This window comes from Ursus maritimus, unplaced genomic scaffold (genome assembly GCF_017311325.1).
Source record: "Ursus maritimus isolate PB19 unplaced genomic scaffold, ASM1731132v1 scaffold_36, whole genome shotgun sequence".
In the NCBI taxonomy this organism is placed as follows: Eukaryota; Metazoa; Chordata; class Mammalia; order Carnivora; family Ursidae; genus Ursus; species Ursus maritimus.
In genome coordinates, this window is record NW_024426230.1 from 542,848 (window position 1) to 559,331 (window position 16,484).

The following is a 16,484-nucleotide window of genomic DNA, read 5'->3' on the forward strand; positions in this document are numbered from 1 at the left end:
ATAAGAGTACTGTGGATGGAATATTACAAGGTCACTTGCCGGATTGCTTTGCAGAACTTCCACAGACAATGACGTGCTTTCCTCAAGGAAACGTGGCTGAGGCCTAATGCTGCTTGATGTGTGGTGCTGACACACTGACATGGAAGTGAGGCATGGAGTATGTTATTGACTCTTGAGCATTTCATCACTCTCTCCTAGGGCTGAGTCTATTTTAACTGCAGTAGGCCCGGATCAGAAGGGGCAGGGATATTAGATGACTCGCAGAGTTCTAGAGCTAGCTATTGATGGCAAGGGTGTTGGGTGACCCATGCAGGACAGGCAGTGAAGAGTGCTTACGTGCTACCCTAACGTAAAGAAATAGAATAATTGGACTCACTGGACCAACTAGCTCCTAGGTAAACAAAACATGAGGAAAAGGCAGAGAACTCCAATGGGCATCAGCCTTGACCAGCAAGAGGCGCTGTTGTGAGGGGCACTTGGCTGGTTCAGTCCACAGAGTGGGCGACTTTTGATCTCCAGGTTGCAAGTTCGAGCCCCATGCTGGGTGTGGAGCCTACTTAAAAAAACAAAACCAAACAGAGGTGGTGTTGTGCATTGCGGAAGGGAAGGCAGGTCTTCTCAGCACATTCGCCTACACAGATAACACTGTCAGCAAGGGAATCTTCAGAAGAGGGAGATGATATGTGCACATGTGTGAGTGTGTGTGTGTATCTGTCAGAAGTTGGTGTGTGAAGTGGGCGGTGACTGTGTGTGTCTCTCTCCTATAGATGTGTCCGCACAAGGAACCCAAGAGTTGGGAAGGGGGAGAGATGCTCTCTGGGGGAGCAAGGCAGAGGGGGTTTGCTGTCCTTGCCTGACCTCTTTGCTGTGTTGGTCCCAGACATTCCAGGCTAGCCCATGGGGATGCAGTGCCCTCCTGTGGTTGGCGTGGTTCTTCCTAACTTTCTCTAGGTCCCACTCCCCTTCCTGTATCTCTCAGCGTTCCTTGTGATTCTAAGTAGTAGCTACATAGGGAGGGAGTGGTCTGGGGTTCCCGCCTGTTCTCAAGATCAGAGCTCAGAAGAGGTGAGCAGACTTCATAGAAGCAGAACCACAGACTCCCTACTTTTTGTCTCTGCTTCAGGCTTAGGACTCCTGTTTCTCTCTTATTCTCATTCTCAAGGGATGTGTTTTCCTGACTTCAGGGACAGAAGCCCAAGAGAGCTAACACAGCGTTCACTGGGAAGGAGAATAGAACTAGAAGAATATGGTGATGAGAGCCTGGTGGGGTTAGCTTGAAAATTCTGGAACTCATGAAGAGATTTTAAAGAGTGATTCTCTGAAGGTACACACAAAATGGCGAAACTGCAGCAGAAGGGGTAGATGTTAACATTTAAGGGCACTCCTTTACATACTTAAGGGCAATGCCACGAGTGGGAGATGCCACCTTTCTAGAGAGTTGGGGACTAACAGGAAAGTGAGAATCAGTTCTGACTAGAGGCCAGGGGTGTGGTGAGGGTAAATGGTGCCCAGAGCAATCATGTTGTTTGCACCCTCTCTCCTTACCCACGTTAGAATGTTCCCCCAACTGGATAAATACATAGTAAAAGTAGAATGCATTCTGTATTTGACATTCAATACATCTAAAGATAGTAATTCTGAACAACACTGAAATAAAAAAATCATCAACAACTGGCCCCTTTAAGCATCCCTGCAGACTGGGGCCTGGGGGTGTCACCTCTGTCTGCACCCCTTTTGCTTCACCTTTGCTAGTGGCCACGGGCTCCTCCCTGAGGTGCAGGGGCTGGGAATATGAGGGTGTCTGGCCAGTTGGCACACTCACACGCACACATACCAACCCACTCCAATTCTGGCAACTGTTCTTTGTACTCTATCACCCAAAGCCAGGAGCCAGGGCACTGTTTCCTATGAGGGAGGCAAGACATTGGAAAACTGTCCTTTGGGGGTGAAGCACCTGGAGCTCTGGGGTTTGGTCCTGGGTGCCTCTTGTTCATAGGTGCTGGTCTTTGGCTGACCTCTCACCCTGCCCCAGGATATCAGCCTCTATTCTCTTTGATGCTATGTCCCATCTCCTCTGAACTGTAAAAACCCAAGCCTCGGCTTGTAGGGGAAGGAAAGGTGGGGAGCTCCAAAGTGTTACTTCTGGGAACCATTTATTGGTGCAAGAATGGAAAGCTGGTTCTAGGTGAGAGGATGGTTGGAGGTCTCATTCTTCCATTTGTTTTTCTTCTATTTAAATATATAAAAAATACACATGTGGGGGTGGAGAATAAGGGATGGGGAACGGGCACAGCGGTTCAGGGCACTTAAAAACTGTTCCACGTAAATTCTCTTGTGACTATTCCAACTAGCTTCTTCTCTTATCCTTTTTCCTAACCTGCATCTTTCCTCATATTTTTTTCAACTCTTATGATTCTAAATGTTTTCAGTTACGACCTATCTCTCAAGGCTGAGTGAGTACGGGTTCGCTCCTGACTCTGGCTTCCAGATCCTTGGCCTACTACTTCAGCTCTCGCTCCTGTCCATGGCTCTCATGCCCATTCTCGTTCCATCCTTCCTCGCTGCAGGCTCCCTTGAAGTCACATTCCTCTGCGCCCTTACAGCCCTCTCCGACTCCTGGCTGGGGATTCAGAGCTTTGGAAAATGCTCTGATGGTTTCTTTTTCCGATCCTGATGTTCTAAGGAGCCATTCTCTCGCTTTATTCCAGCTCTTGCTATGATACAGTTTGAACTAAAGAGGGTTCCTGTTCGGGTTCGTAAGGTCTTGGGAAAAGGAAAGGAAGTGCTTGCTCATGAGAAGGAGAGAAAGCACTGATGGCTGAAAGCAGAGGGGGCTGAAGGCGAATGTAAGGGCTCCCAGGGTAGGAGGAGGCAAAAAGGGCGTGACTCACCCATGCTTGGAATCTCCCAACCTCTGCTCATTGCCCTCAGATGCTGATAGCATCGGTGACCCAGAAACACGCGAAGAGCCCGAGTCTGGTAGCCTTCTCCTCAAGTCTCCTTTCTGTAGTCCTCCAAACCCTCTGCACCTAAAATAGCTAATGTCCGTATACTTGTGTCCCTTCTAGTTCCTCCTTCCAAAGTCCTGGCAAGACCAGTTGAGTGGAAAGCAGCAGAGAGTGGACGGCGTGCTGGATCTGCCCGTCCGGATTTCTTGACCCGCCTCACGACGCTGAGCTATCCGCCATGCACTGTCAGACGGTTCTGTCCTTTGGCTTCGGTTAGGGCACCCAACAGGAGACCCTGGAGCTGGCCAACAGAGCAGAAGCAGAGGGAGGGTACTCCTCTGGCTCCTCCGGCTCGAGGCCCTGTGGGCTGGCTGTCTCCCTCCACCAGGGGCCAGGCTCTTACTGGCGGGCCCCGCCCAGCCCCCCGGGTATCGCTCCACCGTCTGGGGCTCTGTCCAAACCCTGCCCACACCTCCCTGTAGACTCCCTCTATGCAGCTTGCCTCAGTTCTCCAACGTGCTCCCCGCTTTCTTCGGAGCCCCTGACACAGAAGATGGGGAGGTAAAGGTAAGGGAGGAGAGAATCGCATATTTGAGCTTTCCTTAAGATCAGAGAAGCGTGGGTTTGCAGCCCAGCTAGCTCTGCGATCGTTATTTACCTTTTGTGCGCGTGCTTCCCAGGGCTCTCAAGAGGGCTAGTATCTACCTGGCGGGGTTGGGAGGGCCGGGTGGCGTGTGTGCCGGCGAGACCGCAGGGCCTGGCACGAGGCAGGTGCTCTGTGCGGAGACGCTACCATTATCACACGTACGAGGCGCTGTGGGGAGAATGTATCCCATGACTTCATGCTGAAGGGAAAACAAAATAGGATGGTGCTTCAGGGAACCTGTTTCCTGTATCAGATATTTTTATTTAGTTTTGCCTAAAGCTTGCCTTCTCACTCAAGCCTGGGCGCATCCGCCGGGCTTGTGAGGCGGTTTGTGCATCTTAGTTTTTGGGGAGGGGAATGGGATGGACAGGAGACGACTGTGACAAGAAGGACACTCAGGAGGCCTTGTCCAGGTGAAGGCGACTTGGGCTTCCGCACTGAGAGTGTCAGGAGGGGCAAAGTGGGGAGAGCGATTGAGCTCGCGGGGCACACCTTCTCTCCCTCCTTCTCCACTAAGTCTGAGATACTCCTCCATGTCATGGGTCGGGGGGCTGGGCAACAGCCAGATAATCAGCTTTGTGTTTGTCTTTAGTAGTTTTTAAGAGAAGCAACACACCGTAGGGGTTACTCACACTGAAAGACAGATGGCCTGGCGGGGAGGGGCCGGAGGCAGAGGGCAGGGAGAGCGGGCAGAAGGAAAGCCCCTAAGTTGTGGCAAAGCCCAGTAATCACCCTAGGCCTTTATCTGGCGCCTCTCTCCCTCTCCAAACACACTGCTTCTTAATCCCTCAGCACCAGGCAGCTGGATGGAGGCAGAGGCTCAAAGAAGAGCCACAGCATCCTCGAGGCTACACAGGGCTCAGTGTGAAAAACAGGAACCAGATGGAGGGAGGCTCTATTTAGCCTGATCTCAAGAGTCTGCTGTACACACTGTGGTTGGCTGATAATAGGGACTGGGAGTGGGGTGGGTGTGGTTAGTGTAGGAAAAAATCTGGATCCCGTGGTTTCTGTTTTTACCCTTCTTCTCTCTAAATGCTGGCAAGTCTGGCTCAGTTTCTCAACACCTGTGGGCAAGGCAGGAGTAGGCTGTTGGAATTTCGGCAATGCTCCCACGTGTGGAGGGCATGGCCTGCAACTGACAGAATGGCTAGGGGCCTGGATTCTAGAAGAAAATACAATATCCCATATGCAGCCTTTCCACTCCCCACTCCACCACTTCCTGTACCAGGCAGCTCCTGGGCAAGCTGGAGAAATGAAGCCTGGCTGAAGGTGGACGGTAAAATGGACATTTTATTACACACAGTAGCACAGACGGGACAAGAGTCAAATCTAGAGTGATGGTCTTCCCATCAATTCTCCAATTTATAGGCACTCCACCTAGACGTCCTTTTCTCAGTCCTGGAAGAGAAATGGATCTCATGCAGGAGAAAGCTGTGGTCCGGTTCATGAGGATGATGCCTAGTGAATGTCACGTAGTCTCAGAGGAGGGCCAAAGCCATTTGGGAAGTGTCTCCCGAGGGTAGGAAAGCCATCCTAGATAGGTCTATCAGAAAAATCAGGAATCTCTCAGGCCCACAAGGCAATAAAGGCCATGAAGGCAAAACCAGTGGCTACACAGCCCCATTTGGCCAGAGGGGCCTCAGGGCCAGCTAGCTCCCGGGGCAGAATTTCTAGGAAGGTGACATACAGAAAGGTGCCAGCTGCCACACCTTCTAACACAGCCTGGGCTAAGCCCTGCCCCCCTTTAGGGTCCCCTCGGGTCACAGCCAGGCCCAGGACTAGGCCCATGGGGGACATGAGAGCTAATGACAGAATGGACAATGTGGCCCATCGTGATCCAGTGCCTATCTGCACCAGCCGCAGCCCCACCCCAAACACTACGAGCCCCTTGTGAGCCAGCACGGCAAGACAGAGCTGCACGGCAGTTGCTACTGTTGGCTGCAGCCCCACGGCCAGCCCTTCAAACACTGAGTGAAAGGAGAGTGACAGCAAGAGGACAAGGGCCCGAAGGGGACGCTTGGAGGGTAAGTGTGGAGATCCATGGCTGTGGAGTTCAAGGACATGAGTCCCACTCCACTCCTCCTGCACTGGGGATTCTCCAGCAGCACCAGGACAACACTGCAATGCCAGCGACTCCAAAAAGAAGACAAAGAAGAAGCCCAGGGAGATGATGAGCTCTCCGTAGGGATACTCCATCTAGGAACAGAAAGAGGGGCTGTGAGGTGGGAAGGGAAGAGAAGCGAGCACACTGGGTGGCCACGGGAGTGGGGGACTGAAGAGAATGGGAAACGTGGGACTGTGTCCAATTAGTAAGAACTGGCCGCCTGTTTGCCCTGCTGCCTCTCACTCTGGTCTGTAGCCTTATTCCCATCTTTATCAGATGCTTCCAGACTGATGCAGCATATTGGGCATAAAGAAGGGCAGGGGATTGAAGCCAAGAGCAGGTATGGACAGCAACAAGAAGAATCCCTGAGGGACTAAGGGACACCAGAGTGACAGGGTTAGAAATATGGGAAAAGAATGTGAGGCATGTCAAAGGGCCAGAGAAAGAATGAAAGAGTAAAGCACAGCTTTTTCTGGGGTTCCACAAACCCAAAAGGATTGGGTGGGCTCCTCCTTTCCTCTGAGCTGTCTGAGCTGAGGAGCAGGGGGATTCCTGGTTTCCTCACCGACTCCTACCTCAAAGGGTCTGGCAGTGAAAGGAGACTCTGGGTCTCCCCCCCCAGGGAGGGACAGGGGGGAGATACTTACCTGAGCTGAACCAGCATCATCAGACGCATTTCCCTCCTTTTCTGTCCTGTTCTGGGAGAGAAAAGCAGAAATCAGGTTGGTGATAGAGCCGCCCAGCTTCCTGTCCTGCTCCTTCAGCTCCATCACTCTCCTTGAAGCCCAGCGTGACCAGTTTTCACTACGCCACCAAAGAGCTGTCCTCTTCCCTGTCCTTCCGCCCTTGCCCTTGGCTCTGTCATTTCCTGCCTCATCACTCTGGCCTCACAGCCCCGCCGCTCACCATTTCTGCAGCTCACCTGCATCTTAAACTTCTGGATCTCGGAGTCGATTCCCTCCAGGGCTTCAGCGGTCATGTGCATGAGCCCCGCTCCCAGGAAAACACCAGCAGAGGCGCAGCCCAGGAGGCTGAGGACCCGGCGGTGACGACCTAAACAAAGGAGGAGTCACGATCCAGTGGGCGATGAGATAGGAGAGGTGACAGAAGAGCAAACAGGTAGCACCCGATATCCCCAGCTCAGGGGTGGTGAGAGCCTCCGAGCAAGGCGTCAGGACAGGTGATAGCGCCACAGTTAGGTGGAGGTTCTGGGGCCGGGGCGGCAGGGCTGTACCTGTAGCGGCATCAATCTGGAACCACTTGAAGCAGATGGGAATAAGGCCACAGACCAGGGTGAGAACCAGCAGGGCAAACAGGCAGCCAATTTTCACTCCTAGTAGTGGTTCCATCCTTGGGATCCAGGAAAAGCAGAGGCCTCAGAATAGCAAATGCGAGTTACGATCTTTGGAGCAGGAGTGTGGAAGTAGGTGGTCAAAGCTGGAGTATCTACTCTCCTGAGTTCCAGGAGGCCATTGGGATCCTCCTCCTGTTCTGTGTTGCCTCTGCTTGCACAGCCTTGCATAGCTGACTGGGGCCCTGCCCCAGATTCCCGCCCTCCCCCTACGAGGAGGCCCCTCCCCTGGCTCACGCCTTCCAGAACTGGGAAACCAGAAACTCCAGACTCCCTGCCAGGCACAGCCTGCGCTGTGTGTCCTCTCCTCTTCGCTGCCATGACTAATCCAAATGCTGTGGACAGTCTTCGTCCGTGCCTGGCACTGGTCTAATCTGAAATGGGAGTCTATGTAGGTTCTCCCCAGCTGTTTTGTACGGGGACACCTGGTCCTGCCTCATTCAAGACATCTGATCTAAGACTCCCATACCCTACCCACCCATGTCTCATAGGTTGTTAGGCTGATATCTGAACCCTACCTTTTCAGAGGGGATTTGGGGCCACCTTTGGGTAGGAGGTGGGGCTGAGAGGTAGTGCTGCCACCCGCCACTCTGTGAAAACTAGTAGATGAGGGGCCTCCCTCTCCTGTAACCCCAGAGGAACAGTTCCAGGCATGGCAATTTCTAGTGGGGACTTGAGATTTCTAGTATTACAATATTGATGCTGTTCCAACTTTTGACTGTGCCTGTTTCTGGATATATACAGATCTTCCTCAACTTTTGAGGGGGTGATGTCCCAATGGTTCCATCCTAAATTAAAAACCTCCTAGGTTGAAATGCATTTAATACACCTAAGCTATCAATCCTAGCTTCGACTAGCTTTAAATATGCTCGGAACACTTACATTAGCCCACGGGCTGGGCAAAATCATCTAACCAAAGTCTGTTTTATAATAGTGTTGAAGTCTAATGTAATTTACCACATCTGTCCTGGAAGTGAAAACCAGAACGGCTGTAAGTGTACCAGCCGTTTACCCTCACGACAGCTGCGGCTGCCCTGGCATCACGAGAGACTGTCATACTGCACACTGCCGACCTGAGAAAAGATCCAAGTTCAAAACTCAAGGTCTGGCTTCTACTGAATGGGCCTCACTTCCACATCACCTTAGAGTTGAAAATTTGAAAATCAAGCCACGGTTAAGTCAGGACCGTGTGTACTGGGAGAGAGCCTGAGAATTTTAAGACAAAGAAAGGTTCTCTAGCTCTGAAACAGTGAGGCCCAGGGAAAAACTGAGAAACGAACCAAGCAAACTGAAGGCTCCTGCCTGGAGCTGCAGGGGTGGAGACGGAAAATTCAGTCTTGATGGGGATCGACTCTTGAGGAAAATGTATCAGGCAAATTCCGGGGGAGCTGATGAACCCTGAGGAAGACAGAAGGAAAGGAGGGAGAAAAACAGGCTAGGCTGCCTGGTTCCCCTATTTAGGTGGCCCACCTAACAACCGTGACACCTGCTAAGCCAGTGCTCAGGGACTGGGGGCAGCTTTCCCTACTGCCCTGGATTACTTCCCTGGGAAGTCCTGGTCTCTGGTAGAAGCAGCAGCATTCTTATAGGAGAAGGTGAGTTTAAGATCTGTGTGGGGAGGGGCGCCTGGGTGGCACAGCGGTTAGGAGGCTGCCTTCGGCTCAGGGCGTGATCCCAGCGTTATGGGATCGAGCCCCACATCGGGCTCCTCTGCAATGAGCCTGCTTCTTCCTCTCTTACTCCCCCTGCTTGTGTTCCCTCTCTCACTGGCTGTCTCTATCTCTGTCGAATAAATTAAAAAAAAAAAAAATCTAAAAAAAAAAAAAGATCTGTGTGGGGAGATAGGCACTGAATATCTGAGGATTCTCTCTGTTACAGCATAGGACATGACAACTGATCTTTGTACCTTTTAAGAATCACGAGATCCATTTCTACTCTTTGGAAACTTTTTATTATTATTAAAGCCTCAAACAAACAGATACACAGGGCTACCAGCACTCCCACCCTGGATACCAGGGAGCTTCAGCCTTGGCAGGCCTAAATAAGAAAATACTTGTTACGACTCCTTGTCAATTCCCAGGGGGGTCTTCAGGAAGGGACGGAGGAAGTTCTGACTCTGAAGGCGTGATCACAGGTAAGAGATCTCCCCAGGAGCTGACACGGGCACAGCGATACAAATCCCTAGGGAAAAGAGAGGTCAGCGTGGGCTGCAGGTTCTTGCCACCTCTCCCTAATTTTGGTCACACCCTTTATACCTGCCATGCTGGCGGGCTGTGATCACGGCATGCTGTATATGCCCATCGGGACAGCACAGGTGACAATGCACATGGCGTGGCCGTTTAAGGATAGGCTGAGTGATACGGGGCCAGCGGTTAGCCTCCTCTGGAGACCCCCGGGCAAGAATTACCATCGAGAACTTTTCCTCTTTTTGCTTCTTCTTGTTCTAAGATAAGGATATAGAGAATATTTGGAGAAAAAAGAGATGGGAAAAAAATTGTGACCTCCCCTCCCATCCCTACAGCCCTTTTAATATTCTATAAGCCATGCACACTCCAGCCGGAAAACCTCCAGGCTCTTCTCTGACTTCTCCAACTCTTCCCACCTCTGACTCTTTTTTTTTTTTTTTTTTTTTTTAAAGATTTTATTTATTTGACAGAGATAGAGACAGCCAGCGAGAGAGGGAACACAAGCAGGGGGAGTGGGAGAGGAAGAAGCAGGCTCATAGTGGAGGAGCCTGATGTGGGGCTCGATCCCATAATGCCGGGATCACGCCCTGAGCCGAAGGCAGACGCCTAACCGCTGTGCCACCCAGGCGCCCCCCCACCTCTGACTCTTTATCATCCTGTTCCCCCAGGCTATTTTCTCTCTGCCATAACATTCTCAGGATACATACCCAGCTGAAGGGGATGCAGTGGTAAGCCTGAGAAAAGCTACAGGCCAGGGGCTTAGACGCGGTCAACTGGGGACAAGGAAGTTCATGTGGACACTGTGAACACACAAGACCAAAGAACCACAAAACCATACAACTGAAAAACGAGGAGTGATAGAGTTAAGAAGGGCTAGGGCAATGGGAGCATAGGAGCTGGAGGTCGGGAGTGCCAGGGGAACAACTAAGAGAGAAAGTAGATAGGGACACAAAATAGTAGAGGGTGGCTTAGCTTTCCTCTCACTGTTCCTGGCCACAGCAGAGTTCACATCTTTGCATGCTGGGAAAGGTAGAAGTAATACTCACTGGGGCAAAGACAAAGCCAGGTCGAGGGTCCAAAGGTGACTTCTCTTTTCCCTGAAATCAAAAAAATTAAGCTACGTATGAGGGGTCTATTCTCATAACTCAAACTCTGCACTCAGTAAACTGACGACTCCTTTAACATTCAATTCTGGTAATTATTAACTAGGCTCCTTAACTTAAGCTGGCTGCTTCTCTAATACTCCAAACAAAGAACTTTCTCTCTGCAGTAGGAGAAAAGCAGGAACTTGGCGCATAGTATGGTGCTCTCCCTTGTCAGCAACCTCTACTCTCAAAAAGATCCCACTCCAGGACAGTTAAATTTATGATTATACATTGGCTCATACTGTCCCCAAAAGATAAGGTTCTCGGCTTAGCAATGCCCTGGATCAGGGGTTGGCACACTTTTTCTTTTTTAAAGGCCCAGAGAGCAGGCAAAACCTGTTTCCATCCCAACTATTCAGCTCTGCTGTTTATAGTATGCCTTTGGCTCAGGTCACGATCCCGGGATCCTGGGATCGAATCCTGCATCATGCTCCTTGCTCAGCAGGGAGCTTGCTTCTCCCTCTGCCTGCCCTTCACCATGCTTGTGCTCGCTCTCTGACAAATAAATAAAATCTTAAAAAAAAAAAAAAAGCAGCCATAGAAAAGAGACACACCAATAAGCACGGCACATATAAAAACAGGTGGCAGGCCAGATTTGAGCCACAGGTCCTAGTTTACTAATCACTACCCTATATCATAAAGACTTTATATGCCTAATATCCTGAGAGTCACCCCTACCATTTGTATGACAGAGTCTCTTCAGTTCTTAAGGGAGTAGCAGGGACTGGTGACAGATGGTTGGGCAGGGGTGAAGGAAGGAGAAAGAATCTTACCTTGAGGACCAAGTCCCTGGCATCCATGAGAAGGCAGTGCCCAGCTTTTGTTCCATTCTCTACCAATATCTGTTCACAAAAAAGGAAAATAAGCATAAGCCCTGAATTACATGAAAATATAAACGCTAGCAGCTCTGTCAGAACATTCACAGATGGAGTAGAGGCCCTAAAGGAAAGGGCCATCCCCACATAAGATGGGAATGGAGAGCCTAAAAGAGGGACAAAGGGATCTACGCGTGAGACAAATGGTCAAGAATGAACACAAGTTCCAAGGGAGAGAAGGAAATACATGAAACCCATGACGCTGCTTTACAACTTGAAGGGAAAAAGGATTTCAACTCACCAGGAAATGACTTGTCTTGCGCCACAGGGTCTGGACTAGCTCAGTGCGGTCGGCCTTGCTGGGAAGCTCGCTTAGGGAGAAGGCGGACACTACCACATCGAACTGTACCTGAGGACCAAGACAAGGAACGTGACAGACCTGACATTCCCCTTGGCCCCCCTTCCAAGAGTATAACCAAGTTCTATCCCCTTACATTTTTTCTGTTCTCTTTTATTGTCTAACACTCAAGGCTGGGTTGCAAAGCTGAAGCCACAGTTTTCCATCTGCCAAATTCCACATTTAACACACTTTAAACATTGTCACTTGCCTTGGGTGATACAGGTAGAAACTGTCTGAAGAAGACACCTGGAACATAAGGCTCCCCAGATTCTGAACCACCTGTGGGGTGAAGCAGAGGCGTGGCAACTATGAGCGTACAGGTATAAACCGAAGTGCTAGCTCGGGAAGAAATATGGTCCAAAGGCTAAAGAAAACCACCAGGTGGGGCACCGGGGTGGATCAGATGCTTAAGCGCCGGTCTTTGACTCAAGTCATGATCCAGGGTCCTGGGATTGGGCCCTGGGCCCTGGGTCAGGCTCCCTGGTTGGGCTCACTGCTCAGTGGGGAGTCAGCTTCTCCCTCTGCTCTTCCCCCCGACTCATGTTCTCTCTCTCAAGTAAATAAAATCTTAAAAAAAAAACAAAAACAAAGGGCAGGGAAACACTGGGTTGCCTATCCTGTTTATCTTACCCAACCCACCCACCATCCAGCAAAGGCCTCCACCACCCTCTGCTTGACCATAACACTGGAAAGAAATCAGACTCGTCTAACTGTTAGCCCTCCTCAAATCCCCAATAAAACATTCTTTCTAGTTCTCTGCTTAACTCCTTCAACTTTGAAGAAGCCCTTCCTTATCCTTTATCCTCACCTTTCAGTAGCTTTTCTGCCAAAACCAACATAGCAGCTGAGCTGTCCACACACATATATTCGCGTAGGCTCTGGCCCCAAGCACTATGAGCAGCCCTAAGATGGCAAAATATAAATCACCATTTCTCATGACAACTAGTCATCCCTACAAGAGATCCCTCTGCCTCCAACCCCACCCCTGGGAAACAGAGTATTATCTTAAAATAGTTAGAAAAACTAACAGTGTTATTTTCTTATTTCATTTACTCAGAGAAACTATTTGTAGGTAAAAAAAAAATCTTGGTGATATGCCCTAGACTAAATTCCTTTCCTTGTTTATCTTTCTAAACATGGGTCTTTTTTCACTTGAAGTTTCTTTAAGTTCTGGCCCTAATCCATATACTTTCTTATGCCTTACCTAATCTGAGAGAAGAAACATTCTAGTTCCCAATTTTCCTATTCTCCCTCTGGTTCCGTAGTCTCTTGGAGTGTTATACATGTGGCTCTCTAGAGCTAGAATTGACAGAGACAGAATGATACTTACCAAGTGACAGAACCAGTACCCGAGCCAAAGTCCATTAAGGTTTGGGGCTGGAACTCTGGAACTCGAGCCCGGATCTGAAGAAATATGTAATGCCCCACAGTGGGGTAAGTACACCCTTATTTAGGGCCCCAAGGAATTAGGGAACCATGACAGGGCAGATGAGATGTGACTGTTTTTTTGAGATTCAATGTAAATATAGAATGGGAACCTCCTAAAACAGTGATTTTAAACCTTTCTTGGGTCATGAAACCCTTTCAGGGGATAAAGAGAGCCTCTTAAAAAAAAAAAAAAAAAAAAAAAGCACATGCAATGTCCCAAGAACCATACCCCAGGAGACTACTTTATGAATAAGGGAACTGATGGTAAAAAGTTGGAAGTTGAGGGGCTTTCACCTCGTGGAACGCCCTGGAGACTGCTGCAAAGCCACCATCCAGTCTTGCTGCCATATACACCAGGCTCAGGCTCTCATTGTAGCTGCCAGAAAAACCAGAGTCATACCCACCAGGAAATAACCTCCATCCCATAGTTAACCTTCTAGATTTTTAGGAATGAAATCATTGGAAAGGGCTCTTCCAGCTCAGTACTTTCACTTCTTAAAAGAGAAGAGTCCTGAGTTACAAACCAAGTAGGCTTTTCAAACACGAACGGTGTAATAGTACTTCCCCAGTCTTCCTAGAGACAAGATTTTTTTTTTCTTTTGCAGCCCTTCTAGCCCCTTACCTCAGTTCTTGCCAATGGTATGTAGTTTTGCGTAGGGCTCGCAGCACTGCTTCACGAAGTTTCTCCTCCACCTGAAGTAAGTCTGTGGTGAGAACAAGAACTGAGAGTGAGGACCTAGGAAGAACAGGGCTCAGATCCAATATCTGAATATGCTGCTTGCCCATTCCTCCGCAACTCCCATCATAGGCAAAATCTCAAAGCTTAAGAAAGAAGTGAAACCTAGAGAAAAATTGCTGGTAAGAATTAACAGCAACCACCGCCGTCATCACCAGAATGTATCAGATAGTATTTTGCCTCCAACAGCAGTTTATTTAACAAGACCAGACCCATCCCACAGGTTTTGCTCTCTTTTAAAGGGAAGTGTCTCAAAGATTTAAAAGGACAGGATAAGGACAATATTTTGTGGATTTTCTTCAGTTCCCCCAAACTTCAGACTGTGACATCTCCAATGTTCCTAGAGGGAAGAAAGGGGCTTGAAAATCTTAAGTCTCAGGATTGTGTTCAGTTCAGTACTATTTTATCTACTGAGCACTGACTAGGAACCAGGATGTGTGGGGGAAGTGCAGGGAATACCAGATGAATAAAAGGCAGGTCTATAATATTAAGGAGCTCACACTCATGAAAATAACGCGATGAATTAATTATACTCATTCTCCTATCCCTGAAGAGTGTTTCAGTACTGGAGAGGGAGCCATAGAGGGATTTTATTCCACTTGAATCAAAACTTAGACCGTTCTAATCCAGTGGATTTGGAGGAAAAAAACCAAGACCTAGATTTTGACAGGATACTGAAGTACCTCGCTGGACCTTTACCAAAGGCCCAAAAGCAACCCCGGAAACTGTCTTCTTTTAACAAGGCATCACTGTAACAAGCAGCTCTGGCCAGAAAGTCAAACAAGAAACCGCAGTATGTATTTGAGATAGATGCTCAAACAGATCTGTAAAATTATTTCTTGCTTTTAATTTCCCATCGATATTTCAATTTGGCCTACTCCTTATTCTTAGACGCTACCTGGGTTTTCCAAGAATTTTTCCTCAAGATGTACAGCCCGTCTTCGCAACTCCTCCGGCTCTACAGGTAAACGCCGGCTCCACAGATAATTGGTCAGTGCTTGCACCTTCTTCTCCACATTGGGCATCGAGTACTCTATGGGCCAGAGATGAAAGGCGGTATCATTTAACGCAGACCCAGTCCGCTGCTTCTCGGGCTTCCTCTTCCCACCGTTACTCACCGAGCAGCAGGAACTGCGCAGCGGCAGCCAGTACTTGCGGCACCTCTACGCATGGCAGCCGCAAGATGCCGGGGTGCTGGCGATGGGGCTTCTTCCCCAGAAAATCGGAATTGTTATCGACCTGGGATACGCCCGGCACGACGGCGGCGAGCGCCTGAAGGCAGGGAAAGAAAAGCTGATTGCGGGGCAGAAGGGAAAGCTCTGGCGTTCGCTGAGGAAGGGGCTGCCGAGTGCGCTCTTCCTCGGAGGGGAGCTATTCCTGAGATCGAGAGTCTCTCCGAGAGCAGGGAAAGCAGACACTCACGCGGGACGGGGGAGCTTCTCCACCGCGGCGGCGCCACCTGCTAGATGTCAGCAGATGCCTCAATCCCCTCGCGGTCGCCATGGCACCGGAGGCCAGCGGAAACGGAAATGATGAGGCCTGTGACCCGCACGGAGCAGTGTCAGCCAATGAGAAGAGCGAGTGCTTCTAGTAGCCAATAAACAACTGATATGTAAATCACCTCGGAAGGTAACGGTACTTGGGTGGGATCAGGCTCTCGGTCCTCAGTAGCCTGCCGAAGACGGGTGCCCTCGAGGCTGGTCTCCGCGTCCAGAAGTCGAGGGGCGGGGCGGGGCGGGGACGGGCCCTTGCCTGGGCGCAATGGAGAAGCACCATAGACGGGAGAAGACTATTTCTGGATGTATTAACTACCTGTGTTCCTTGCTTTTCTCTCTGGTTAACTCTGAAGTCTTGGGATTTTTCTCCCGTGTAAGAACGGGAGAATTCAGTAAGGGAAAGGTAAGAAAAACCCAAATTTAGCTAACCCAAGATAAGAGAAATTAATAGTTTATAGATTTATGGTTTAAAAAAATTATTCTCCATCTTCAACTGTCCTCTTAGATAAATAGCTAACAGAAAATTAGGTACACGATATTTTGGCAAGCACATATACATATTATTACCTCATTTAGTTCCTGCTATCTGTGAGATACATTCTGTTAACCCCATTTTGCAGTTAAAGAAAGTGAGTATTCAGATGGTTAAATATCACGCCCAAGATCACAAAGCTTGTTAGATGACAATTAGATTCAAACCTGGTTAGTTTAGGGGCCCCATGGTGGCTCAGTCGGTTGAGGGACGGACTCTTGATTTCAGCTCACGTCATCATCTCAGGGTTGTGAGATTGGGCTCCCCGCCCAGCGAGGAGTCGGCTTGAGATTCTCTCTCTTCCCTCCCACTCTGCCTCTCCCCCCCTCACGTGCCCTCAATAAATGAATAAACAAACAAGCAAGCAAATAAATAAATAAAATCTTTGCAAAAATAAAAATAAAAAAATAAACCTGGGTAGTCTAAGTCTGAGCTTCACCTTTAAACATATGTTCTACCGGATATTGTTGGCGTTTGGAAGCAATATGCTAAACGTCCTGAAGTGTTCGACTAACAGGCAGCATGAAAATGAACTCACTGTGCTGTGTGCCCTCTTGATTCTGTCAGCAAACATATTAGTCAACTATGGACTATCTTAACGTTTTGATATCTGCTGACTGGATGGGTGAAAGTATTGCCTTTGCTGCAACTGCAAGAGTCCAAATATAATAATTATGGGGTAAAATATGGGAAATTA

General features: G+C 49.3%; 2 protein-coding genes across 10 annotated transcripts; both read right to left on the reverse strand.

Annotated features, from left to right (window-relative positions):
* Positions 1-1,589: 1,589 nt before the first annotated feature.
* On the reverse strand, positions 1,590-8,441 carry SLC39A2 (solute carrier family 39 member 2). 8 transcript variants are annotated; one of them, XM_008711112.2, is made up of 8 exons: positions 8,330-8,415; positions 8,007-8,122; positions 6,933-7,073; positions 6,621-6,751; positions 6,346-6,396; positions 3,654-3,793; positions 3,451-3,489; positions 1,590-3,249 (listed from the first exon to the last, which is right to left on the reverse strand). In XM_008711112.2, exons 2-8 carry the CDS (start codon positions 8,104-8,106, stop codon positions 3,222-3,224), a joined length of 630 nt encoding a protein of 209 aa, XP_008709334.1. In that variant the 5' UTR covers positions 8,107-8,122; positions 8,330-8,415; the 3' UTR covers positions 1,590-3,221. The 8 variants fall into 8 exon arrangements, with proteins under 8 accessions (XP_008709334.1, XP_008709335.1, XP_040476634.1 ...); XM_008711113.2 differs by having other exon boundaries at positions 1,590-3,489; positions 3,607-3,793; XM_040620700.1 differs by lacking the exons at positions 1,590-3,249; positions 3,451-3,489 and having other exon boundaries at positions 3,664-3,793; positions 6,346-6,391.
* METTL17 (methyltransferase like 17) lies at positions 8,345-15,311 on the reverse strand. 2 transcript variants are annotated; one of them, XM_008711114.2, is made up of 15 exons: positions 15,182-15,311; positions 14,878-15,031; positions 14,658-14,792; positions 13,646-13,727; positions 13,318-13,399; positions 12,926-12,999; positions 12,404-12,498; positions 11,804-11,874; positions 11,497-11,604; positions 11,154-11,222; positions 10,282-10,332; positions 9,943-10,035; positions 9,305-9,492; positions 9,103-9,230; positions 8,345-8,447 (listed from the first exon to the last, which is right to left on the reverse strand). In XM_008711114.2, exons 1-14 carry the CDS (start codon positions 15,260-15,262, stop codon positions 9,119-9,121), a joined length of 1,395 nt encoding a protein of 464 aa, XP_008709336.1. In that variant the 5' UTR covers positions 15,263-15,311; the 3' UTR covers positions 8,345-8,447; positions 9,103-9,118. The 2 variants fall into 2 exon arrangements, with proteins under 2 accessions (XP_008709336.1, XP_040476632.1); XM_040620698.1 differs by lacking the exon at positions 8,345-8,447 and having other exon boundaries at positions 8,982-9,230.
* Positions 15,312-16,484: the final 1,173 nt, after the last annotated feature.